Source organism: Myiozetetes cayanensis, unplaced genomic scaffold (genome assembly GCF_022539395.1).
Source record: "Myiozetetes cayanensis isolate MyiCay16 unplaced genomic scaffold, myiCay2020 scf9, whole genome shotgun sequence".
NCBI lineage: Eukaryota > Metazoa > Chordata > Aves > Passeriformes > Tyrannidae > Myiozetetes > Myiozetetes cayanensis.
This window is the reverse complement of record NW_026088185.1, coordinates 21,452,086-21,477,873: the sequence shown is the minus strand read 5'-3', so window position 1 is coordinate 21,477,873 and position 25,788 is coordinate 21,452,086. Positions and strand designations below refer to the sequence as shown.

The 25,788-nt window shown below is 36.1% G+C and overlaps 2 protein-coding genes across 16 annotated transcripts in view; one reads left to right on the top strand and one right to left on the bottom strand.

The window, feature by feature from the left end:
• The window catches only part of SLC4A10 (solute carrier family 4 member 10), a 152,784-nt gene that overhangs the window by 105,782 nt on the left and 21,214 nt on the right, over window positions 1-25,788 (top strand). For 11 of the 13 annotated variants that reach the window (XR_007632055.1, XR_007632056.1, XM_050339923.1 and 8 more), the window contains 9 exons: window positions 1,583-1,674; window positions 6,112-6,269; window positions 8,012-8,099; window positions 8,603-8,749; window positions 9,335-9,435; window positions 10,845-11,019; window positions 11,205-11,338; window positions 12,475-12,720; window positions 23,325-23,430. Coding sequence is in view for 11 of the 13 variants with exons in the window: in XM_050339923.1 (XP_050195880.1) it covers window positions 1,583-1,674; window positions 6,112-6,269; window positions 8,012-8,099; window positions 8,603-8,749; window positions 9,335-9,435; window positions 10,845-11,019; window positions 11,205-11,338; window positions 12,475-12,720; window positions 23,325-23,430 (1,247 nt within the window). In the remaining 2 variants the exon portion in view is untranslated. The remainder of the gene's footprint in view (window positions 1-1,582; window positions 1,675-6,111; window positions 6,270-8,011; window positions 8,100-8,602; window positions 8,750-9,334; window positions 9,436-10,844; window positions 11,020-11,204; window positions 11,339-12,474; window positions 12,721-23,324; window positions 23,431-25,788) is intronic. The other 2 variants (XM_050339922.1, XM_050339932.1) reach the window with 1 other exon arrangement.
• Window positions 9,586-25,788, bottom strand: part of DPP4 (dipeptidyl peptidase 4) — an 80,539-nt gene continuing 64,336 nt past the window's right edge. The window contains exons 26-27 of one of the 3 annotated variants that reach the window (XR_007632057.1): window positions 16,090-16,174; window positions 9,586-10,255 (exon numbers count right to left, since the gene is read on the bottom strand). Coding sequence is in view for 1 of the 3 variants with exons in the window: in XM_050339934.1 (XP_050195891.1) it covers window positions 10,163-10,255 (93 nt within the window). In the remaining 2 variants the exon portion in view is untranslated. Of the gene's footprint in view, window positions 10,256-14,063; window positions 14,185-16,089; window positions 16,175-25,788 lie in introns of those variants that run through there. The other 2 variants (XR_007632058.1, XM_050339934.1) reach the window with 2 other exon arrangements.

The following is a 25,788-nucleotide window of genomic DNA, read 5'->3' as shown; positions in this document are numbered from 1 at the left end:
ATCTCTGTTTATGCTGCCAGGATGCAGCACAAGCATCCAAAAACTGTTTTGTGTCATGGGAGATTTGTTTAATGGAAAATAAGATGTTGGTTTTCATGAAAACCAGCCTTTTCCTTGAGCAAGTGTTTCACGTGAGAATTCGTGACCAGATTTAGTCAGGGATGCCGTAGTGCTCAGCTGTGACAGAAGCTGGATACTTCAGCATTTTGGCAGTGGTTGAGGTACTCCAGCAAGTCTCTGGTCCTGTTCAGACTGTATGCTGCAAACCGCTCTGTTCCCTGGCTGTGGCTGAGGACATGCAAATGTGTGTAACAGTGATTTCAGGGGCCACACTGTGGCTTTTTGAATTGCCCAGACAATGTGCGTAGCTCAGGACTTTCTGACTGTCTTCATCTTCAAATATTGTGAACATATGGTCTTTGTTACTGTGCAAGTTTAGGTTGATTTTCACCAGAACCAATGTTTTCACATCATAATTTCTCAGTCATATGAGAGACTTTATTTGCTATGGAAACAAATATATGCTGGGCACGAGATGCTGACTCTGGGCCAGTTGGACTCTGTAGTTATTCCTGGGTATGTGTTAGGGCAGTAAGAGATAGTTGGCTCATATATTTGGTACTTTCTCTTGTACTTCACGGTCGTGTTCAGAGCTGTGCGTGGCTTCTACTGTGCCAGGGAGGGAGAGGGTGAAGGCAAGCGGGGCATGGCCTGTCACCCTTTGGGGTTTGTGTGCTCCCACACCCTCTGGCCACACACAGGGGCAGTGTTGGCATTAAGTAAAAATATGCTTTATATGTCGTATGCTTGTCACTTAATCCTGTTTTTCATTTTGAGATTTTGTTAGCAAAGTTTTGCTGGTCACAAGGCTTATTCTTTGCTTACACAAGACTGAGGTGTGTTTAAATGCGTCTCATTGTGGGATGTTTTAACTTTTAAAATATTAACTTCAAAATTTTTAAAAATTTAAAATACAAAAATCTAAAATGTTTTACTAAATCTTCACTGGATTTTTTTAAAAATGTAATTGCTGAATCATTTGTTTTACACATGTCCATAATCACATTGTTCAATACTGAGTTTACAAATTAGATTAATTTCCAATATATTTATTTTTATACCAGCCCCTTTTTGTGTTGTTTTTTGTAGTTGTTATTGTAATCAGGACATTCTTGTAACTTTATGAAAATTAGTAATCCTCTTTTATTCAATGAAGAGTACTTTTGTAGACAGATATTACCCCAAATTGGCAGCTCCTCAAATTACTTAGAAAAACTATGTGAAGGCAGGACTCTCCCCAAATGTAGTATCTTAAGAATAATTGGTATAGAAAGTTTGTCTTCTAATATCCAAGAGTGTTTTTTACATTTTCTAAATTACGTTCTCCCATTCCCAACTGCACGATGAATGTTCTGTCGTTTGAAAATGTGCTGTTCTTAATAATTATTTAATTAAAATGCTGTGTTTAGATGCAGTATAGACATATGATATGAAATGTATGCAGATTTCTTAGAATTGTTTCATTAGATGTTGCTTTATTTATATAATTATTAGTATTCTGTAATAATGATACTTTCTTTAGCAGGTCAGATTGTTTCCCCACAAGCTCCTCCAGCCTGTGTTGAAAACAAAAATGATGTGAGCAGAGAAAACAGCACTGTTGACTTTAGCAAGGTAAGTGTTCACTGATGGTGAAGAGAGCTTCCTGACTACCAAACAGATCTTTTCAATTGAATCTAATGAATCCATGTGAGTCAGAAAAAGCTGTAAAGTGCAGATTTTGCTTCAGCATTGAAATTTTGTGTGCACTACAACACAGTTTGTGTATGACAAAAAAGAATTTTATATTTTCATGCTAAATTATAGATAACAGGAAATCACAGTTTGGGAACACAGTTAAATTTATTATGACAATATCATAGGTATATATTTGTAAGGGCAATTTTTACAAATTATCAGAAAATTATCTAAGTAATAAAAGTGATTCAGAATGGCTATAATTCATGCTTATCTTCAAGTTTTCCTCCTTGTAGAAGTGATGCATGAATGCAAACCATGCTTTTTGTAACCTGAACTCGTGGATTCCAGATGTCTCAAACAGAATGTGTTTCTATAAATCTGTAACTTAATTCTTCTGGCAAGCTGAGTTATTTCAGTACACTTTACAAAAGATGTTAACTGTTCGGTAGGGGAGACTGCGATGACAGTTCAATGCTAGATAGCGAAGAAAAGCAAACAGCTTCTCAGCTTTAATGTAAAGGAGAATCATAATGTGTCTAAGAAGTCTGTATGTACCTAAACCATTCACATTGGGTGCAGATGAGAGACCTGACAGGGATAGATGACTTCAGCTGATGCATTAATACAACAAAAGTTGAGCATGAGAAGAAAGGTGATTTAACCCAAAATTGTGAAGAACAGCACTTTGAGTCTGTGGAATCTTAATGTTAGTGCAGCTGAGCTAAAAGTAGAGTTATGTGATTGCTCCATCTGGTGCCAGACTTATTTCCTAGCAGCAGTAACTATTTGCACCATTTGAATTTTTGACTGAACATGCCAGACTAGAAATGGTATATGGCTGAAATAAAGACAAGAAACAGATCTTTTTGTCAATGACAATGAGACGAAAGGAGGCAGGCTGGGAATATATTATGGATGATACTTCTACAGAGCTAGCACGGACATCTATAAACAGTGAAGGGTTGTTAAAAATGTAATGTTAATCCTTTAAAAATATTTTAAAATAAGATTATAATGCTTTAAAAAGTAAAATATGACAGTTGTTTCCTGATATGTGTATTAAAAGTGTTAAGTAAAACTAATTGTTTTGGGAAGTGTTCTAATGTCAAGTTGGAAATTTTTGTAAAGGATATAAAATATAAATAAAGCTGACTATTCAAAACTAAGCTATGCGGCAGTGAAGGGAATGACATAAGTTTCAGCAGTGCTTTTTTTGAACATTTCCCTAGTTGCTTTGAGTGTTTTAGGATCCAAATCCCAATAATTTATCTAACTCTGCATGATGTTTGTATTAAACAAGAATGAGGGCTGCATCACTTGATCCTTCACTCATTATTTTTGTAGTGCTGCAGCTTGCTGATCAAAAGTGCTCTTCCTAAACTAGCCTGAGAAGAGATCAACATTTCATCTTTCACTAGCCTCAACAGTGGTAGATACCAACAAGGATGTCAGGAATATGAAAGGAACAACTTTTGTTAACAGGAATGAAATAACAGTAAAGGATTGTAAACTAATACCTTTTTTGACTGTCTTTAAATAGAGCCATTTATTCTTTTGAAGATGCATAAGTAAAGTACAGTTTCCCCTTGAAATGTGCTATTGCAATAACTCCCAGTGGTTCTGATTGGAATTATATGCACAGGTTTAGAGGAAAGTAGAGCAGTGCACTAATTTTCTCCTGAGTATTGTGATTTCTTGCTTTAATTTTGTTCCACATATTAATTTCATTTATCTTCTGCAAAAAAAGGACCTTTGACTACCTCATTTATTCTCTCCCTGCTAATCCATCTCCTTTGGGCTACTTCTAATATTCCAAATTTGGAGCTGATTCAAAAAGCTGACTTAATCTGGATACAACAGTGAGACTGTTGATTGCATTGGTATCTATCTATGAAGAATGTGAGGCAGGCACTGAAAGCTGTCTTGAATGTTCCTTCAGTAGCATGGAGAGGGAGATGGAGAGGGAGATGTAGTTTGTAACAAGCCTGTAAATGTGTCACTCCTCTTCCTCTGCTGCCACCCCTAGGACTTTGTATTCTCTGTGGTGATCTGTCCCAGCACCACTTTACCCCGTGTCTGAGCAGATGAGGGTGATGGTTTAAGAACAGCATCTGGCTTATTTATACTTTTTATGCCAGAGACTGAAGGGAACCTTAGTCCTGAAATACAAAATGCATAAAGAGACTGCACTCACAGCCCTTCTCATAGTAACGTTCCTGTGCCCCACATGGAAACACTAATTCTGAATCAACCCTCCATCCCATACTGACAGTTTGGTCTTTTAAATACCACATGAAGCAACTGACTTGTTTTGAATGCTAGTTGACTTTTATTATAAATAGATTTGATTAATATGTGTCACAGTTTTATTAAGAAAGGATGTTGGGTATTTTCTGTTTGTCTTCATGTCAGTTTATGTTTGGTTTCAGGACACGCCTCCAGCGCTCTTTTCAGTCCTTGAGTTGCCCTGGAGGGGCATGGCCTCCCCATTAGTTACTTGGTTTTGTCTTTAATTGGAGCTTGCTGGGATTATTTAGTATCAGGTCATGAACGTGACTCAGGTTAGGGTGCAGATCATGATGCACATCAGGTCTCTCCAGCTATAAAGGCCTCCTAGGATAAGAGATGTATAATGGATAGGCTGGTGAAGCATTCAAAATATGTTGCTTCTGCCATTGCCCTAAATCTGCTCCAGGGCCTCCTCTGCTGCTGTAGTGAAAGCAACACCCAGGGGCTGGGTGTGTTTGCTCTGTTTGCTGCTCCTCTGCAAGCTACTTTCTTTCCAACTGGGGCTTTCTTCACTACCTAAACAGTATTAGAATCTCAAGCTGATAAATAGTACAAGAAACATCTGAAAATACTTTCTGGTAGAAAGGAGACAGAATGTTTCTTTCAGCTTTGAATCTTGTAATTTCTATATTAGAGTGATCTCAAGGTGACAATTGTAGCATGTTTTACATGAGAGATTGAATGTCAAATGTATTTAAATGTTAAAACCAGCTATTCACATGTTAAAATCAGTACAGAATGCACGTTTCTATGTGCCTGAAAGATTGCTTTCTTCCTCTCAGCTGTAAATGACCTATGACGCTAAAATTAGGTGCAAAGTGAACCTTAGAATTCTATTTAATCCTGAAGAGTTAATTTGTGATTTGATTGAAGAACAGAATTTACCTCACTGATACTTTGCCTCAAAAAAGTATTTGGTTTCCAGCCTTACAGGTTGATTTCATGCTTGTTTAACTTTGTGAGGTGTTTGGTCATCTTTGTAGCTTAGGGAAGCATTAGATATCTCTTTGTGATCTCAACAAACAAGATTTCATTACATAGGCAACTGTGTTGTATCTGAATTCTGATTTAGTGCCAGAACCATTTGCAAGAAAACAATTTTCTAAATATTACCAAAAACTATGCAAACTAGTACTGACAGATGGCTGTAAGATAGACATTAAAATGGTCCACTTTAACAGTTTATATTGGATTTGGTTGCTGTTGTTGTGTTTAGATTAATAAAAGGAAAGCAAATGACAAAATTCATGCATTTTGAAATGTAGACAATACTGGTGCATAATTAAATCAACCATACATTATATACTCTATTCCTCCATGTCAGTCATTGTTACAGACAAAGTTTAGATTGATACATTCCTAGGCAAATACCTCGAGCTGATATAGCAGTGTCATGATGAAGCTGTGTCTCTGTGTTTTCCTATCATCCTCCATAAGTCAATATCACTGCCTAAAACTCCAAAGTCGTTCTTCTGCTTTGTTCTTTCAGTTTGCTCTTGAGACAGTCATGGCCATCATAGCTTATTTTCTGTTATTTTCAGCAGAAGGGCAACTGTCTTATGTTAAATCTGAAACCTAAATACATCTTGGAGTACAAAAAGGAAAATTATGTGTAGTGAGACCTGTTGTTTTTCTCACTGAGATTGTAATACAGCACCTGTGAACTAGGAATTAATGATTTCCAGAATTGTTAGTTATGGAAAAATAAGGCATCTTAATTTCTTCTGCTGTTTTGACTTATGATTCTGTTATTGATGCTGTTATTGTTGGTAAAATGCTTTAATGGAAACTTAATGTTATATTCCTAACAATGTTTTGAATTTTATTTGTTCTCTTTATAAATTCATTCTGAAGTACTCTGTTTTCAAGAAAAATTAATCCAGTAATTGAAGTCGTTTGGTTTTGAGAAACATTTTTAATAAAAAAGATATTATTCAAATGACAAGAACCAGGGACACTGTGTAATTGAAATAACTATGGATAATATTGCAGTGACCAAAAAGTCTCTGTTAACAAATCAGGGGAAAAAAAAATAATCCCTGTGAATAGCTCTCATGTTGTAATTTAATATACTTTTCTCAGGTTGACCTACACTTCATGAAAAAGATACCACCTGGAGCTGAAGCATCAAACATCTTAGTTGGTGAACTAGAGTTCCTGGACCGTGCAGTTGTCGCTTTTGTTAGGTTGTCTCCTGCAGTGCTGCTCACAGGACTAGCTGAAGTTCCAATTCCAACCAGGTGCACTTGGATTTATTTCACTGCATGTTTTTCTGAGTACCTTGTGGAGACAGGGTGATGTACCCTTCAGCTCTGTCATTTACTGAGTTATGAGTTTGGCTCAGTCTTTAACAGAGACACTCCTTAGATCCTTTAAATGATGTATGGGTGTACTCAGAAACATGCTGTTTTCTGTGTGCTTTGAGGAAGTAGAAATGATGGCTTGTTCGATTACAACACTCAGTTTATCCTACACAAACTGGTATTACTGCAGATGAAATACTAAGGTGAAACATTCAGCTTCTTAGAATATTTTATCTGGAACTGAAACTACTTGTGTGTCCAGAACTGAAAAACGAAATAAGAATGGATAAAATGCAAAAAAGCAAACTGTGTGATTTGATTGACTAGGGATAGTGAATGAATGGATAGATAACATGCAGTAAATATGTTCTTCAAAAAGTTACTTTGTAGATAGTTGCATGGTAGGGAATGTGTCTTGTAACCATAAATTTTCATTAGATTAATTTTTTCTAAATTGAGACTTTTTCTGATGAAGTAGTTTGATTCTGAAAACAAATTATGAGGAATTTAAAAAGAAAAGTAGATTCAGATGGAAACTCTGAAGTGATTCTCCCATTTCTGAGTCCATTGGCTTAGCTATTATTGCAATCTCTCTTTTTTTTTTATTTGTGTATATGTTTGTACACATATTCTTTATCTTTTCCCCCTGCCCTCTTTTAGTTTCTATGAAAGCAGAATTCTGAAAGAAGGCAGTAGTGCATTCCAGTTGTTTGTGACACTCAGGAAGGAGTATTATGCTATGAAATGCAATGCTGAGACTCAGATTCTTGCTCCTAGACAGATAAAGAGTATAAAATTTTCTTTAAGTTGTAGTTACTTTGTAGTTATTTTGGATATGATATTTAAAATGTTTTCTAATTTTTGCTTGTGCATGAAGAACATTAAAGGACTGAACTGACCTTGGGAAAAACCTCTGAAGCCTTTCCTAGTAACCTCCTCCAGATTCCCACAGAAAAAAACCCCACACAAACCAAAAGGAAAAGAACAGATTTCTTTTTTTTTTTTTCCCAAAAGAAAAATAAATAATTACAAATTAAGACAATTCAGAATTTCTGTAAAACTGTGTATTTAAAAAGAATTTTAGTAATGTAAGTAAAAATATTGCCTTGTGCTTTTTAGCAAAACTGAGAATTTCAGTTGTTTTATTTGAACCAATGTTCTGTATTTTATAGAACCTTACTTGCCTACAGCCTCACATACAGGCTGTGTAGAGCCTTAAGAGGCTCTGGTAAAGTAAAAACAATTTAAAATGATTTAAAAGTTATTTTTATTTGGGGTAATTTAACTTCCCCAATATTGCAACAATTCATGCAACCATAAAATAGTTAATTCAGTTGAATTAACCGAATTAAATAAATTAATGTTAATATGCTCTGTACATAGATTATAGTTGTGTTTATTATGTAAGAGAAGGTTTGTTATGTAAGGAGGTTTTGGTAGTCTCAATTAAGACTGACTGTTAAGCTTATGATATATTTTTGGAAGTTATTTTCACTTTTTTTTTCTAAGCAGAGCTTCATGTTTAAATGCATGTGTGAGGATCTGTGAGGGAGATTATATATCATGTTTGTCTTAGAGATTCTCCTAGTCCACTTTTTAGATAAGTATTTCTGTAGTATTTATAGTTACTTCAAACCATCTATCCTCTAGAATTTTTAAAATTTAACTTTCATTTGCAGATTTTTGTTTATTCTTCTTGGACCACTGGGTAAAGGGCAACAATACCATGAAATTGGAAGATCAATTGCAACGCTGATGACAGATGAGGTATTTTTATTCATGGTTTGGTTTTTAGTCTTTTTGTACTAACTGAAAAGGTGTAATAGGTAATTTCCAATCATCCAGATGAAATGTGACTAATCATTCTGCTGATACACAAAGAGCATTCTAGTTCATTTTATGATCATGTAACAGCCCAGATTATGCTGCCATAAAGAGACAGCAAAATGAGGAACAATATTCACAAGAGAAGATATCTTCAATGAGAAGATTCCATTTTACACAGTTACTTTCCAGTGGATTTAATGGTGTTTAAACTATAAAATCTCGAGAATATTTATCAACCTTAAGGATGCTATTCTATAGCAGCTGGAACTTCTATGAGAACTATGTACCAGAAACTCTAGTCAGTTGAAGCTAGGATTGTTTGTTTAGTAGGAACTGTATGAAGTGCATTCTATTTCAGAGAAAAGGGGCCATTGTGAAAAATGTTAGAGAGAGCTTCTTTTTCCATCTCTTTTTCCTTCCACATCCTTCTCAATTTTTCACAGGTATTCCATGATGTTGCTTACAAAGCAAAAGACCGAAATGACTTGGTGTCTGGAATTGATGAGTTTCTTGATCAGGTTACTGTTCTCCCTCCTGGAGAGTGGGACCCAACAATTCGAATAGAACCACCTAAAAATGTTCCCTCCCAGGTTTGTACAGTGTAAAATTCAGACACTGTTAAATGTTATGATGAATTTTTGCCGTGTAAATTTTTGTCTCATTAATTTGGCATTTAGCAGAGTTACTATATAAACGTTTTGTGTCCTCTTTTTGTTTTAGGTTAACTTGCTTTAAGAGAACCCTTGACTTAGAAGCATACAGGATAGTGATGACATTTGCTGTAGTTCAATACTACTTCTCTCCTGAATAAAGACAGACAGTTGTATCTAAAGATCTGAAATTTAGGAATAATTGGCCATAAGCATCTTTGATTATTCCAAATAGCCATGGTTTGCTTTTGTTTTTGCTTACTGCAATAATTGATCAAAGCTTGCTATTCTTTAAAATGTTTTCTGATACAAGATTTTTTGTCATCAGTTCTTTAAATTTCACAGAACGACAATTCCTTCTACTATTAACTGTCTGTTAATAAAGCTTCTCTACAGCTTATGTTGATGAATCTTAAAACAAAATTTATATGTTTAAGCTTTTAACTCTCAAAGCTTTTTTTTTTTTCTGACTCTAATTATATTTTGGTGCTAACACCCATGAGAAATATCTTTTCCTTCTGGTAGGAGAAGCGTAAGATCCCGGGAGTGCCAAATGGAACTGCAGCCCATGGGGAAGCAGAACATCCTGGGGGACACTCTGGACCAGAACTGCAACGCACTGGAAAGTTAGTGAAAACATATGCAAAATCTTAAGCTTTTTAAGTGATGCACTTCCAAAGGAATCACAGTGGTCTGGTTCTCTCTCAAATGACTGTTTTGGCAAATGATTTTTTTCAGTCATTTTTATTGATTTACTTACCACGTAGTTGAAAAGGATGATCCATGGTAGTTTGTAGAGAGGGGGATAGGGCAAGAGGGATTTGAGTTTTCACAATTTCTTTATTGCAAGCTCCTTTTTCTATCAGTTACAAAGGTCAGACCTCTGTTAAACTTTATTATGTTTCTTGTTTCTGTACAGCATGAAGGAGAAGTTGGAAATAGTCATGTACCATACATTATGAATGCTTACAGCTATTTGCAGTTGAAGTTTCTGGGTTGTGCAGCTCTAGCATTTCTTTCTTACCTCAGTAAGCCATAGTATGTCCTGGTATGTGAGGCTATGGGTATCACAGTGTCTGTAATATACACACACCAGATTGAAGCATTTGACACAAATACTTATTTTCTCTCTTCCAGTATGGTGTGGTGTCAGTGTTATCAGTTCTCAGCAATTGCCTTAGTGCAGTGTAGTTGGGCAATAGACTTTTCTTTTACCTTGCTGCCTCTTGATACTTAAATATTGTTCCTACTTGTATGAAACTAAAGATTCAGCTGCAGTGCTGGTATACACAGCAGGACAGGGGAGGTGATGGCCAGTCTGGCTGTAAGCTGTTCTCTCACCAGTGAAACCTGCTAATTGACAGCTTGAAGGATTGTTTTAATATTCAGGAGATTGTGACGCTGCATCTTCCTCTTCACCTCAGCAGCATGTGATACATTGTGTGCCTGTGAGAAAAAGAGCATTATGGGGATATTTACTTAAACTGTGTGGTATACTATAAGGGAGTGTCTGTTAATAAATGTTTTATTATATTTTGGTATCATGTATATGAGGAAAGATGACACTTCTTGTCCTTGAAAAATGGTAGCATAAATTCAGTTCTGTAATCTAGTGTATTTAGGAACAGGTTCTCAAGTAAATAATGTTAAGCTCTATATATAGATATGTGGGCAAACAGGTACTGTGATAGCTCTCTGATTATACAAATATAGGAAATTATTTCACATAATAAACAATAGGGTTTAATACATGGGAGCAAGTAACTGTTCAGAAATTTTAGGTCCGGATGATTAGATGATTTTATAAAAGAAACATGCAAATTAGTTTTTTTAAAAAAACAAAATTTCTGATTGAAGTTACCAAGACAGCAAGACAGGCTTCTCAGAAACCTTTATTTCTGGGAAGGACGTATAAGAGTATGTATCATTTGATCAAGGGACAGTAGTTTCTCTGCATTATGTTTGAAGCAATACTGTAGAAGAAAGTTTGGTATCCCTCCTTAATTAATTTGAGCTCTTCTGTGGTTTTTTTTAGATTTTTTGGAGGACTGATTTTAGATATCAAAAGAAAAGCTCCCTTCTTCTGGAGTGACTTCAGGGATGCTCTCAGTCTGCAGTGTCTGGCATCATTTTTGTTTCTCTACTGTGCTTGCATGTCTCCTGTCATCACGTTTGGTGGTCTGCTGGGAGAAGCAACTGAAGGTCGTATAGTATGTGTTAAATCTGAACTTTTAAACCAAACTTGCATTCCTAGGTTTGTGGTTAGTATTTTCTTACTGTTGCATGAATCACCTTTAAATATTGGTGTTTCAGTGTTTAGAAGGCTACAGACTAAGACGTTGTAAAAAGAACCTGTTTGAAAATTTATGGACACTTCTCTTTGTATCATATTCAGAGTGCAATAGAATCACTATTTGGAGCATCCATGACTGGAATTGCCTACTCCCTTTTTGGTGGACAGCCTCTCACTATACTTGGCAGCACAGGACCAGTTTTAGTGTTTGAGAAGATCTTATTCAAATTTTGCAAGTAAGTGAAAATCATGATATGCATCATCCTTCACATGTTGTTAGGTAATAGTAGAGGTACTGATCCCAAAGTTCCAACAGAATAAAGCCAACAATTTGTATTGGAGTGCACTGCTTAGGCTTTCAGAGTCTGAAAATATGCAGTGACTGAGACAAGTGAATTGGTGGTAATGCAGAAAGGTTGGTTTTTTAGATTTTTAGCTTTTTATTTGTTTGGAAGGGAATGTCAGCTTCAGGATGTTGGTGGGTTTGGTTTTTTTGTTGTTGTTTCCTTGTTTTTTGTTTATTTGGTTTTTTTGGGGGGTCGCTTGTTTTTTGTTTTTATTTTATCAGTTTCTACTCTGAGACAATACATTTAAATCACTGGTTTATCTCATCTCTAACTCAAAAGGTGTTACCTCTCACCAAGGCAGTAAGTGCAGTGGGAGTGGTGCCATTTTTCAATAGTCACTAATACAGACCATGCCGGGGTGAAGTGTCATGCCAGAACAGCATACACTCACATTTATGTTAATGTGCTGTACATGACATATCTCTGCCACAGCGTGGGTAAGAATTACGTCTCCATCTTGGAAGCCATCCTGCTTCTCTGCTATCCTGTCTGCTTTTCTGCCTCATTGCTGTGATGGGGCTTCTGCACCAAGATCTCCTGAACAACGTAGAAAAAGAGACCCCACTTAGCACCCCAATAAATTTTCTAGCACCTTCAGGTAGAGCTTTTAGTTCACTGTGCTAATGTCACCTGGTGTGTTTGGAGCTCTATTATCATATGCAATAAGCATACAGAATTTTGATGAAAGTTGTTACAGCTACTTTTTCACAGCTTAAAAAGAAACTGACAGGTGTTGGCTGTGAGCAAAGCAGGATATGGGATAAAAAGTGAGTGGACCTTATACACTTCAAGTGTGTGACTACTCTCAAAGCTTCTCGCTGGCTTTAGCAGAGATAGCTCTTTGGGTCCTGTTAAATGGGAGGAGAGCTCTGGTCAGGAGGTGACTTGACAGTATTTTCAGTTCACATATGTATGTAGTTTCTGATTAAGACTGTCCCTAGAAAGGAAAATTTGTAGCTGCCTTGTCTCCATTCACTGTGGCTGGAGAAAATATTAACTGTGTTTAATTTTTTTCTTATTTTTAGAGAGTATGGGTTGTCATACCTTTCTCTGAGAGCTAGCATTGGGCTATGGACTGCAATCCTGTGCATCATCCTTGTTGCAACTGATGCAAGCTCCCTAGTCTGCTACATTACTCGATTTACTGAAGAAGCTTTTGCTTCTCTTATCTGCATCATTTTCATTTATGAGGCCTTAGAGAAGCTGTTTCATCTCAGTGAGACATATCCAATCAACATGCATAATAATTTGGATCTGCTGACCAAGTACTCGTAAGTAAGATTTTTTCTGTTAAACTATTAGGTTTTGTAAATGGGATGTTTTCTCTGTGAGGAGCACAGCAGAAAAAAATTGCAGCAGTTCCAAACTTAAGATGTGGAAGCTATTATGCTGTCATTTGGAAGTGGTAGTTGCTGGAGGTATGTGTACAAGCAAGACACATATACTTTAGATAAGTAAAAATATCTTGACTTGGAGTTTCAAAAAGCTTCCATACATGCAGTCTGGAAGTCAGAGAACTAAAAACAGGATGTGAAGGGACCTCAGTTTTAGGTCTCTATTCACATTTTTATTTAATGAGGTTTAGCTCAGTCGTCTCTTCCTGTAACCTTGTACTGATGATTTATAACCTTTTACTGGCAACAGGCTGTTCAGGCAATGTTTGTATATCGTATATTATCTGGTTTTGTTTGTTTGTTTCTCCAATTGAAATGTTCACCTATTTATAAAGGATATAAATTGATGTACCTCCTTTATTTTATTTTAACTTTCTGTCATTTAAGGTACAAGCTCCAAGAACTGAAGTGGATTTGGAATTGTTAGGTGTTTCTCAGTGCTTATTGATTATGTCATAACCAATTTTTTCTTAATAATAAGATTTTTTAACTAACTCCGTTTAAGCAGCTTTACTTTATTGTGGAGTTTAGACAGGTACTATTGTATCTGGGGAATAGAAAAGTGAATTGCTTTTATCAATATAGTTTCATTTAGAAGAAAAACCTCATAGACTTGTTCCTGTAATATGAGAACAAAAACGTTTTCTAGTAGAGAACAAAATCCTAGTCTTTCCTGAGGCCAGTCAAGCTTGGTCACCTCAGCAACTAAAATGTCATTAAAAAGCATTTTCAATGAAAATCCCTCTCCAGAAATGTCTTTATTATTTCACTGAACCCTTTTGAACCCCCTGCATGAACAGGGTGGGGCCCTAACGGAACAATGCTTGAACAGTGCCACATCTTCTGTTCATTGGAAAAACAGGAGTGTCTCAACCAAATGTCTCATTTGCATTTTAAGCTGGGAAAAACAGAACACGGCAGCAGAGAAAACATTTGAGCTTTGTGTATATTATCACTGTAAGAAGAGTTAGCAAATCCTGAATCTGAATGCACATTACATACCTTAATTCATACAAGTTAAATCAGAGAAACTGTAGTTCTTCTGACATACTGTCTCATCATGCTGAAAATAATTCAATTCCTCTCTAATAGTTTAATCAGTAGACGAAGGAATAATAATTTGAAGAGAAAGCAATAAACATCAAGAACAGACCAAACATGCAGTTGAGGTTCTATTCTCTTATTTAACTTAACTTCTATGAAGTAGGTATTTTACTCTGAAGAGCTTCATACAGCACAGTGTTTGTGGATTGTTTTTCCTTTACCCCTTCAAAATAGTCGTCTCAGAGGGAAAGAGAATGTGATGTCCTCCTATGATTTTGAAGATCAGATGTTGAAATACTATACGAGGACAAAATATATTCAGAATCCATTTAGCAGGTGGAACTGAGATATTAAAATATGTAATGAGAAACATAAGCACAAAACATAAACACAAATATGGATTCCTGTGTAGCTATATTAATGGTTAGCTGAATCCCATGATACTGCTCGAGATTTCAGAGAAATAAGTTTAACATTCCTGCTTGTATAGGGGTACAGTCAGAGCTATATCTGTATTTCATGATAATGTTTTGTCATCATAGTCCTTATGTTCGCAAATAAATGTTTTTAGTTTTATTTAGAATTCCACTTATTAATCAAAATCCCAAATTGATTTTTGAGGAGTGCTGTTTACTTGTTGCCTGCCCTTGGCAACCCTCTTCATTGAGTGTAGAATGTGCAGAACACACAGAATGGTATAAGTGCAGCTATTGTCGTCTCCAATTATACCTATTGACCTGTCCTGTCCTACAACACAATAGTTTTAGATTTTTCAAACACAATTGCTGAAGGACAAGTGCCTTCCAGATGTTTGGAAGAAAGATTTGACCACTGCCTACTGGTTTCAACCACACATATAGATTAAAAAAATATTTGATACAGTATTTTTATAGTTATTTATAGGTTTATTATTTCATAACTATATTCTCAGTTATTCTTTCACTCTGTGTAGATAGTACAATTAAATTGACTTTCAAAGTCTTGCATTACATCTCACATTTGGCATTTATACTGTATCTTCTACCTGCAACAATACCCTGTTTATTATCAATCAAGCCCATAGCAACTGACCCTGCTAACAGTGAAATGAGCAAGCATCAGGGCACTTATGGGATGTGACTTACATTTTTTTAGCTTTAAAAGTGCTAATTCGAAATGCCAGTGTATGGATAATCAATACATATTGATTATCTTGTAAGAGCATATCTGCTGATTCCAAGGATCTGTGCTCTGAACAGCAAAATGGTAATTCCGGCCTCTTCTGTTCTCTCCCCTCCTTTCTCCTTCATTTGAGCTTTTCTTAGTTATTCAGAACTGGTCTCTAAAGACTGGGAGAACTGAAAGATGTGCTCAGTTGGAGCAACTCCAGCTGCCCAGATGACCAGTGCTTTCACAGCAGACTTGGTGCCACCTGAACTCCATGGGTTTGCTGTGCAAATACACACATATGACTGCCCATATACAGTGGCCTTTTGCCCAGAAGATGAGGTATCACAGTTATCATCCCCAGGGGATCATCACAAGACATTTCAAGTAACCCTCAGTCCATGCTCAAATGTCTGAGTCTCAGTTCCAGAGACATAAGAAACTAAAAGACAGATAAGCATAAAAATTTACTTGAAATAAAAATGCCTCTTTTGTGTACTTAAGGATGGGGAATATTGATTTCAGAAGGAATTAGAAGCTTTTGCTGCAGCATCTGACTCCAGTCCTTCTACTTGTAGTTTAAATGGGTAACAAACTTGGGCTGAATCTGGTCCTGTCCTTAAAGGACCAGCATACTCTGTTACAGAAGCTAATTAGTATCTGCTGTTTTGCTAATTAAAACAGCTGTTTGCATTTTCCTCTTTGGGGATTTAAAGACAAGTTTTTAATTGTTAGTAAAGCCTTGGCAGTTCTTTAATTAGCCTTGGGTGAACTTCAAAAGGTTGAGTAACTCATTTCTCTTTGAATGCTCAGCCAAAGCTTATGTAAAACTTCATCTTGGATCTGCAAATCTATGCTAGAAAACTCAGGTTATACTGTAAAATTTCTGTGTATTCTGTATTCTGCCTGTTGCCCACTCAAAAAGTTGATAATAAATAGGCCAAAAGGCTTGTATATATTGGAAGTTTTCAGTGTATGCTGTGGTCCAGCCCTCCTCTCCTCTCCCATGGGCTTTCCAAGAAGGCTCTCGTATCTACAGGTAGTCTGTCTACATACCAGTACTGTTCCTTTGCCCTGGTGAAGACATGAGTTTGACCCAGGAAAAGTCATTGGCATGCTGTTAATGCTCTCCTGCGGAGTACTAGAAAGACAAAGAAAGTAGTGATTTAAAATGGTTGTTATTTCAACCAGATTGAAACCATATTTCAAGTGAGAAAACCCATTCTGCATTTTTGGTGGGTTTGAATTCTGTCATAAACAGTCTTCGTTGCAGGAGTAAGATGTAAAAGACTGTTCTGCATGCATTTCTTCTTATATTTGAGAGTACAGGAGTAATTACTGCTATCTGCCATAACAAACCTTAGAAGACTATAGAAAGAACATTCAGAACATTTGGGTTGGTTTTGTATTTATTTGTAAATTTTTAATCAAGCAGAAACAAATATTTGAAAATTGGCTGAAAGTCCTCCTAAAAGATGTATTAAAAATTGTATTTAGCATTTTGCCATTTTAAGTAGAAGATAGGTATATGAGTTACAGAATTCTGTCTCAAGGAGACAAAATTATATTTTGTTGCATGATCTAACTGATGGAAAACTAAACCTTTTTAAAACCTACTTTTTAAAAATTTTATTTTATTTATTATATTCGTTACTCTGTGGTTAAGTATTGGTCCTAATCTTTAGATGATCTACTTGCAGGCAAATCCATGATGTTTTTCTTAAAACATCATCTTTTGATATGGATGATAAAGAATAAGAACTAAATCAAAAGGACAAAGACAACTTCATTTTCAGTGTGCTACTGTGCTGCAATTTTTTATTTTTAAACCACATTGTTTTGAAGGAATTTGAATAGAGTAGCTGCATCATTTATTAAATTAAATGCACATACTTTCTGATCAGGGCTTTTCTTTTTTTTTTTTTTTTCTATGTGACCTTTTTGTATTTGTCATGCCATTAGCATTTGTAGGTTGGCATAGCAACTCTCTTATTTCTGCACTCTCTTCCTCCTGTTTTTTCCTACCCTTGTAGCAAATATATCTCCAGTTAGTGAATCCTGTCTGGAACACTGATGCCCATCAGTTTTAATGTGTATATTAAATATTAGAATATTATTTTTGCTAGGAAAGGAGAACCCCACACATTCTCAAAGGAAAATAGAATAAGCATTGTGGATGAAAGGAATGTGATTTAGAAAGCAACCCAGTATTCTTTAAAATACAAGCATTTTAAGATAGTTATCTTAGAATATAGAAGATGAGTTATTTCTCAGTGTAAGGTGCTTAGATCTTAGGACTTTATATACCTTTAAATTTTTTATTAATTCTTTTTTCAAAGTGATGAATTCATGTTGTTTTTAATAATTCTTTACCAGAAGTTACTCAATTATTAACAGATTACATTGAATAATTTTAAAGTGATTTCTTGGCATAGTAATATGCATATTGCAATCTGTCTTGGTATTGACATGCACTTAAGCATTAGGAGTAGAAAATCCCACTCTGATGTAATTAGAGAGCCAAGATCATGTCAATCTCAGTATCGTTTGCAGGCTATAGAAGCCATTGCTTCTAGAAGGCATTGTGAAGATTATTTTTGTGCATACCACTTTTTGCAGAAGGAAGTTTTATATCTTTCGTTATCTTTATAACTTAATCTAAATACATCATTATTGGATGCAGATCAGGTTGGTTTATACCCTGTATCCCTTAAGCTGCAGGTGGAATGAGAGGAGTCGATGGTGATAAGCACAGAAGTGCTCATTACGATCCCAGGCGTGTAATTGAATTCCAATTCCTGTAATGATTTCTTTGAACTTAGATATGAATATAGATTTTTCTTTGCCCCTTTATAGTTTTTTCCTGCAGTTAAGTAACTGTGCTATATTCTGTGTGTCTTTCCCTAAGAATATCCCTCTTCCCAGAACCATGCAAATGCTATCATTGAGTTTAACTGGTTCTCTTTTGCTTCTTGACAAACCTTGGAATCCAGACATTATTTTTCTTTATTCTGTTTATTCTGGGACTTCCCTATGCCTGCCCAGCCCAACTGACTTGTCTCTCTCTCCTTCATGTGAAGCCAGAGAGTGCCTACCTTGGTTTATTCTTTCCTACTACTCATCCCCTCCACTTGCAAAATAAATCTTCTTGTTTAAGCAATTCTCCACAGCATTGGTTTTTGTTGATAGCTGATCTACACAATGCCTTCAAAGTCTAGAAAGGCTCATATAAAATTCTTGTGTGGTTTTGTTATAGTACATTTGTGTGTATTGATGCACGACACCTGAATAATTGAGACTTAAGCTGACTACATAGCATTATGATGTATCGCAGTATATTATTTCTATACCAGCATTATACTGAATCTCTTCTCCTCAGGTGTATGTTTTTTTAGCTGTGGAAGCAGGGTGAAGTGACATCCTAGAAATATTTCTCAGTGAAAGCTTTCAGATGAATTGTCAATACCCCACATAGTTACTCTACTTTTCTGCACATGAACTCCTACGTATGGCAGTTCCATGCCATAGTACTGCTGAGAATGCATGGACTGCATATTGCACCAGGCAGCTTAATAACGACCAGCCTTTGTGAGTTCAAATCAAAACTACAAAAAAAGCTACAATATGATTATAAATCTGTTTTCTAGACTTTCCCCTTGACAGAACATTCTCTTCCTGATGTATGATCCAAAGAAACTGATTCTTTTAGATTTCTTCACTCTAGCATTAGCTGCCCTCCTCAGATTTCTCTCTCTCTCTCTGTGAAACTATTGTGCTGCTGAAGGCATTGTTTTGATACTTTTTATAGGCTTTTTCTATTTTCCTCCTCAGCTTCACCAACTAAACTATATAGACTTCCAATCTTAGAGAATATATGTGGATGCCTACTGATGTTCATGACTGTCAGAGATAGGCTACTTAACTTCATGGTCGTAATTCAGGATGGCAGATCTCATGAATAAATGAGGAAAAAAATCTTGTCTTGCCGTGACAGCTGTGCTGTGAAAGGATTTCGTGATACTGAGAATAGAACTTAACTGACAATTTCATTTTCCATCACTATTAATTATTTTGTTTCCAGTCTCTTCTCCACTGAGACTTTGATTTAGTTATGAATGTTGGCATGAGAAGGACTATGGTAAATATAATGCCAGGGATATACAGGTTTGTGGGTACAAGATAGAGGAGAAGACATTGTTTATGATATTGTTGTTGTCCCATTTCCATAGCACTTTTTAGACAAACAGAAAGACTCTGTGAGTGCCCATAATTCACTTGAAAATGGTGTATTTGGACACAACCTAAACATGCATAGCATTTTGCTATTGATATATTTCCTTCAACCTTGTAAATGCAATGTAAAGAATACTTACATATATATTCTAATATACCTTACTTTAAAACAAACCTAGTTATATTCCATTTCATACTGTCATCTTATTCTTTCTCTGTTTTGTGCACAGCACACTCGTAGAGCATCCTCTGTGTTAGGGGAAAAACTTCCTACTCATATTACCAAATATGTGTTCTGATATTCAGTGAGACATATTGTTTGAACAAGCACATTTTGCAACTTATTTGTTATACTTGCCTCTAGTTTTTAAAATATTTTAAATATTCGTATTGAGAAAAATCTCATTCTCAAGATATCTTATGTGAGCCAGAAAGACATTTTGCCCTTCTAGGAAGGCGAAATGGTATATTGACTAATCATGAAGAAGCTGCAGTCACATCTTTTATAGATCAGATCCTTAGTAAGTATAAATAGGTATGGCTTGCAATATTTAAGTGCTGGAAAAATAGGAGATCCAAACCAGTGCCTTGTGAGTTGGATAAAATCATCAATAGTAAGTGCCTCCTAGTCTTTAAAATAACATACTGAAAAATGGCAACTCCTTAGGGATGAATGGCCATGGGGCTTCAAAAGGAGCTGTACCATTTAAGTGTGTTTTATTTATTGACAAAACCACTGTTTGAAGCTCTTGTTCAAAGCTGGACTGGCACCATGCTGCATGTTTAAAATCTGTTTGGGGAGCAGAGTGTGCGCAGCCAGGTAGAGAGAAGAAAATGGTGAAGAAGCAACCTGAAGGATCAGGGATTTGTCATGGGTTCAAGCAGCTGAATTTTTAGTAATAGGGGGCCATAGAGATGATTTCTATTAGAAACTAGTAAAAGCTTTTACTGTTTTATGAAAAAGCCAGTGATAGCCAGCTCCAGCAGGATGGAGAGAGGAGAAGGTTCCAGAGGATACCAGTTTGTCAATCATCCTGATTTGCCAGAGATTTGCAAGAGATTTCTTGAGCACTTTGGAAGGTGTAAAGACAATAAAGACTCCTTGCTCGGGTTATTTTTCCAGTTAGCAGGTTCAGACTGTTACTCTTTGTTACTTTCTCCTTTTATCAATTCTAATCTTACAACAGCTCTGCAGTTTTCTGAAGACTGTCTTGTCTGAAATGGTTTATTAATGTGCCTTGGACTTACAAGCCACTTTGTAATAGGCTGTATTAGATTTTTAAATATTTTTTTAAATAAAGATGATTGCTGTCTTACAAGGTGTGAGAGTACACTGATAAATGGTACTGTATTTAGAGCTGAATATGTTGGTTAGAAAATATAGGTGTATGTATTTGATAATAGCATAAACTCCACATAGTAGGCAAGTGCTCAGGGCTTTAAACAACTTTGAGCCTCCAAGAAGAAATGCATTTTTTATCAGAAAAGTAGAAGGATGTATTAGTATTAACAATTCAGTGTATTTTACTTTTTCTTCCAGCAGCTCTCAAGTAAAAAATGTCAATGAAAGAGACTAAAATATTCAAATGATTAGACTAGAAAGCCTCATTTCACTAATGTGAGTTTCTCCTTGCAGGTCAGTTGTGTTGGGAAATAGTTATTATTGAAGCAATTACATGTGTTATGAAATGACACATTTTAGTAGGTAATGTTTTCATGTTCTGGCACTGAGTGGTACCTTCACTTGTGTTTTCTGGGTTGGACAGGGAGTGTCTTACTATCTCACATTTCTATAATGTTGAGCAATTAGTGTGATGCTGGAAGACAGTAATACCATGCTGAAATCTCACATAAAAATGTCAGTGTTGCCAAAACACGTACAACACTGAAAGCAATATAACGTTGTATATATATTTCAAAAGACTGAAATCATTGTTTGAACGGTCTTCTCAGTAGAAAGCAGGATCTGATCTCTACAGTTAGGGCCCAGTTCTGCACTTGTTCAGTGACAAAAGCAGTGTGCAGGGTCATTTTGGTCTGTGTGGGTGGAGTTTACACAATATTTGCTGATGATCAGTCCGCCATCACTAAATGCCTGTGAAACTCGGTAAAGACCAAACAGCAATGCTGTGAAGGAGGAAAGTGGTACTACTATAGAAATAACCAGGTGACTTCATCTGAAGATGAATTACTTGGGCTGTGTTAAACAATAGCTTCATTTGTCGTGTTTCTAAGGAAATAGAAATTTCGGCTCCTCTAACTTTTAAATGTAATTTTGCAGTTTGCAGCAAGTGTAGCTGTACCATGTAGTGCTGGCGGCAGGCACAGTCTTCCCTTCTAGTGAGGAAGTGACTGATTGAGCAGCCCATGTCACCTTGGCCTACTGTAATCAAACCCCAATGGGCCATGGCCCAGCGTCTGCCCAGTCTGCGATCGGCGATGGACATCAGGGGCCAAGGAGCTCCTGTGCTCACAGAGAACAGCAGTAACCCGACATAGCCACCTCTGTATCGTTGCATGAACATCCAATTCTCCCTTGCGATAATGTAGCTGTACTGTTTGTTGGCTTTATAATGCTACTGTAGCTCACTAGTAGTGACGTGCTTCATTTAACCCATTTTATAATATTTGAACTACGCATTGAACACGTATTTATTTTGCACTTAGGGCCTGATCCAAAGCATATTAAATATATTTGGAAGATCCAGTCAAGGACTTTTGGCTCAGGCCCTCTATTTCTCTGAATGCAGTTGCTTTTTTATTTTGCTTTCTGTTCATGGGCTGTAAGGGTTTTCTCTTTCTTTCATAAATAGCTGCATTTAAAATAAAAGCGGGGAATTGCTCAAAGACAACCTGCATCTTTACCTATCTTTATATTAAATGCAGCTGTTGTCACATGTATAGTATTGTAATTGAAATAGAATGGCAGTGCTGTGTAATCACAATGTAGATGGTAGAATTTCTTATATAGAAAATTGTACAAATCTGGATGAGAATTGTAATTTTATAGAAAGTTAAACAACCACAGGAAAATAGATGGTATAGGTAAGTGAATAAACTAATATTCTGGTACAGCTAATGCAAGTGCATGCTCAGTGACTCTTTACTCTATAGTTAGATGTTATCCTGTCCCCAGCTACTCCTAAAAACTTTTTTTAAAAAATTTTAAAAATTTATTTAAAGACATCATAAGCACATTAAAATACTAACAGGCTAGATGGTACTATAGATTATTAAAGTAGGATTAATTTAAGGAGAAGTGAAAAGCACACTTGACATCTTGGAACCTACAAAGTATCCTGCATATTTTGAAGGCTTTGTCAAAGAAAATATCTCCCACAGTTGCTTCAGAGGCTTTAAAGACTTAATTTTGGTTTTAAATTACCTATTTGCAGTATTGTCCTCCCACAATGCCTTGTCACCTTTTGTATGTTAAAATACACAATTTAAAATGAAGAGCACGCTTCTACAGCAACTGTGGGGAAAAGAAAATCAATGGGCAAAGAGTTCACAGAGCTTTCAGTGCTGGTGATTTCAACACTCTTAGAGCCCTGGCAATTGGCTGGGTAGTTTGACAGTTTTGCATGCAAAGGCATTCCTCTGGTAAAGAGAAAGAAAGAGGGTACAGACAGTTTGTTATTTGTTCTTTGGGAAGTGGATCAGCCTGGAACTGTACTGTACATTACATAGCATGTAATGGCCACGTAGGGAAATGTTAGGTATAAGGGGGTGGAACAGAACTGGCACATACTCAGTGTTACAAACTGCACTCAGAAGTATCAAGAGAGGAGGAAAATGGGTGGTAAACCTTGAACAGTGGTTTAAATATGTCACGTTACGTACTATATATGCATATGCACCTCACGGCAAGTGATACTCTAGTAATACACTAGCTATTGAACTACAAACTGCTTCAAAGCATGCATTTACAGAATTCATTTGAACTAAGATTTTCTGTCAAAGTAGAGCATAATTTCAATATGTCATAAAGTTGATAATTTGGATTAACATCTGATATATGTTTTATTATTAAGGAAAAAAATATTTTGTCTTTTCAGATGCAATTGTGTGGAACCAGAACATCCTAGCAATAAAACCTTAAAATACTGGCAGGACTACAATATATCTGCATCCGATGTGCCATGGGGGAACCTAACTGTGTCAGTAAGTGAAATATTGGAACTTAATAAATAAAGGCATAAGTATAAATAATATATCTCCTACTGCAGCAAATATATTGAAAAAATACCATTTTTTTTCTGATCATATTTGTTCAAATAAAGCATAAAATAGACTTAATACAATTTTACATGAACTTTATAGCATTACCTCTTTTTGTCAGCATTTTTCAGCCTTTGATAGTACACGTTAAAGCAAGTGTATGCATTATGTGCCCTCCTTTGAAACCTTTGACACACTAGTACAAGAACTTGGCTGAGATTAAATCTAAGCATGTCAAATGACAATGGATTTGTCCTAAATTCTACCAGATGGCAACCCCAAAGTTCCCTTGTGTAGAAAGACTCAGAAGCATTTATTTCCCCTAAAACATTCTACAACATTCTTCCAACTGTTCGGGCTATAAAAGAGAGGAAGGGGAGAAATTTTGTAACATTTGCTGTTCAGTGACCAATTTTTTCTTACATATGCCTGAAGTTCTGTAATATTTTTTTTGTCCAGGGAGGTAGGGGAAAAAGCTACAGTTTGTGGGGCTTGTTTGGATGTGTAACTAGCTACTAAATGGTACACTTTTCTTAGCTGAAAGGATTTATTATTTCAAGTTTGCCTTCTTCAAAGTAACATTTACAACTTGATAAGTGTCATGTTGACAGTTTGGGCCACCACTTTTCTCAAAAATGGGTCATTTCATTACACAGTCAAAGGGAATTGAGTCCAAAAGACACGAAACTGAACAGTTCTCTCAAAAAATTTAACTGAATTAACCAATCACAGGCATAAAAAAACTGAACACTTAAAAACCAACCTAGTGGACTGTCTCCAGCAGATACTGTTTTTTTCTTTCAGAGGCAGGAATGCAGAAGAGCTTGTGTTCTCCTATTGTGAATTAATCAAGATCTTTCTTCCATGGCTTGCTCTGAGCAAGATCTGCTCCTTAACTCTGTTGCTGTGGACACAGCAGAGAGAAAGCTGAGAACTGCTGGCCTGAGGGATTCCAGCAGTCCAGAAAAAATATTCTCAAAATTGCAGCACACTCTAAGAGCATCTGTGCAGGGGCAGACTCCTCCTCTCACTTTCTCAGATCTCTGACAGTGTTTTTCAGAGTACATTTGCAGCTGAGGAGATTTAAAATAACAGATTTTGTTTTAACTATAAATGTATAAGGCTGGCTGCATTATATAAAACCCTTTAAAACTTCTGTGAAAGTTTATTACTAAAACTTGAGTTTACATAGGTAGCAGTATATCTGACCATCTCATTAGTTCCTATAGTTGCCAAAGAAATAACTGAATTTTTTCATACTTTTGTGTCTTTATTTCTGCAAGCATCATCAAGAAACTTCTGTTCAAGAGTACTGCAGTAAGAGATTAGACCTTGCTGTCTGTAAATATTTGGTCAGACTCACCCCACTGTCTGTTTTACATCTCATATCTTCATGTAGTTTCCTGTGTCTGGTTGAAAGTCCCAAGTTTCTGAAGATGTGGATTTTCATTCTCTCTAAAAAACAACAGGAGAACTAACAATTCTTTTGCTATCAAGACAAAACAAGTGTGAGCAAAATGCTTGTTCTGATGGTGACAAAATCGTTTTCAGTAGATAATCAAGGTCGAGCTCAGCCAGGACAAGTTTTCTACTTGATGTCCCAGAATCTTGAGAATTTCTTCTGGATTTCCTGATTAATTTTTTTTCCCACCTGAAACCTTTATTTCATCAGTTGGAAGTGCATCATATTTATTCCAAGTTTACTCCTATACCAATATAAAAAGTTTTGCACTCTTTTGTCTTACAGTCATCAAATAGCAACTGTGTTTTTTTCCAAGCCGATCTTTGTTCAAAGCCAAAGTTTCTCATAACGTGTCAAGCCCACAGTATTGTGATGCCAGTCTGATGAGCCAATGACCCACTTAATCTAATACTAAAGGATATGGCAGGATATTGCTGCCAGGAATCTCTGATTCTGGGTGCTACATTTCATTTTTCTTAATAAGTATGGAGGCATTGGGAAGGAGAGGGAAAGAATTGTGAGTCCAGAGCTGGTAGCTCACTTTTTTAAAGCCACTTCTATGATTTTAGTCAACTAAGCGTGGTAGTGGAGAATTGCTGGAGATGTTTTCTACTGTATCTGCATAACTGATCATAAACTATATTGAATAGAATTAATTTTACAGATTTGGGGTTTTCTGGCATTTTATCGTGGTTTTTTGTTTGTTTGTTTGTTTTTTTTTTTTTAAGAGAAAGACAATTTGTGGAATGTGCTGCCCCCATGTGGTAATAAATGTATTGGTCTCCTTTTAGGCTATATTTAGTCTAATACTGCGCATTCTAAATAGCTCTTTCTTCAAC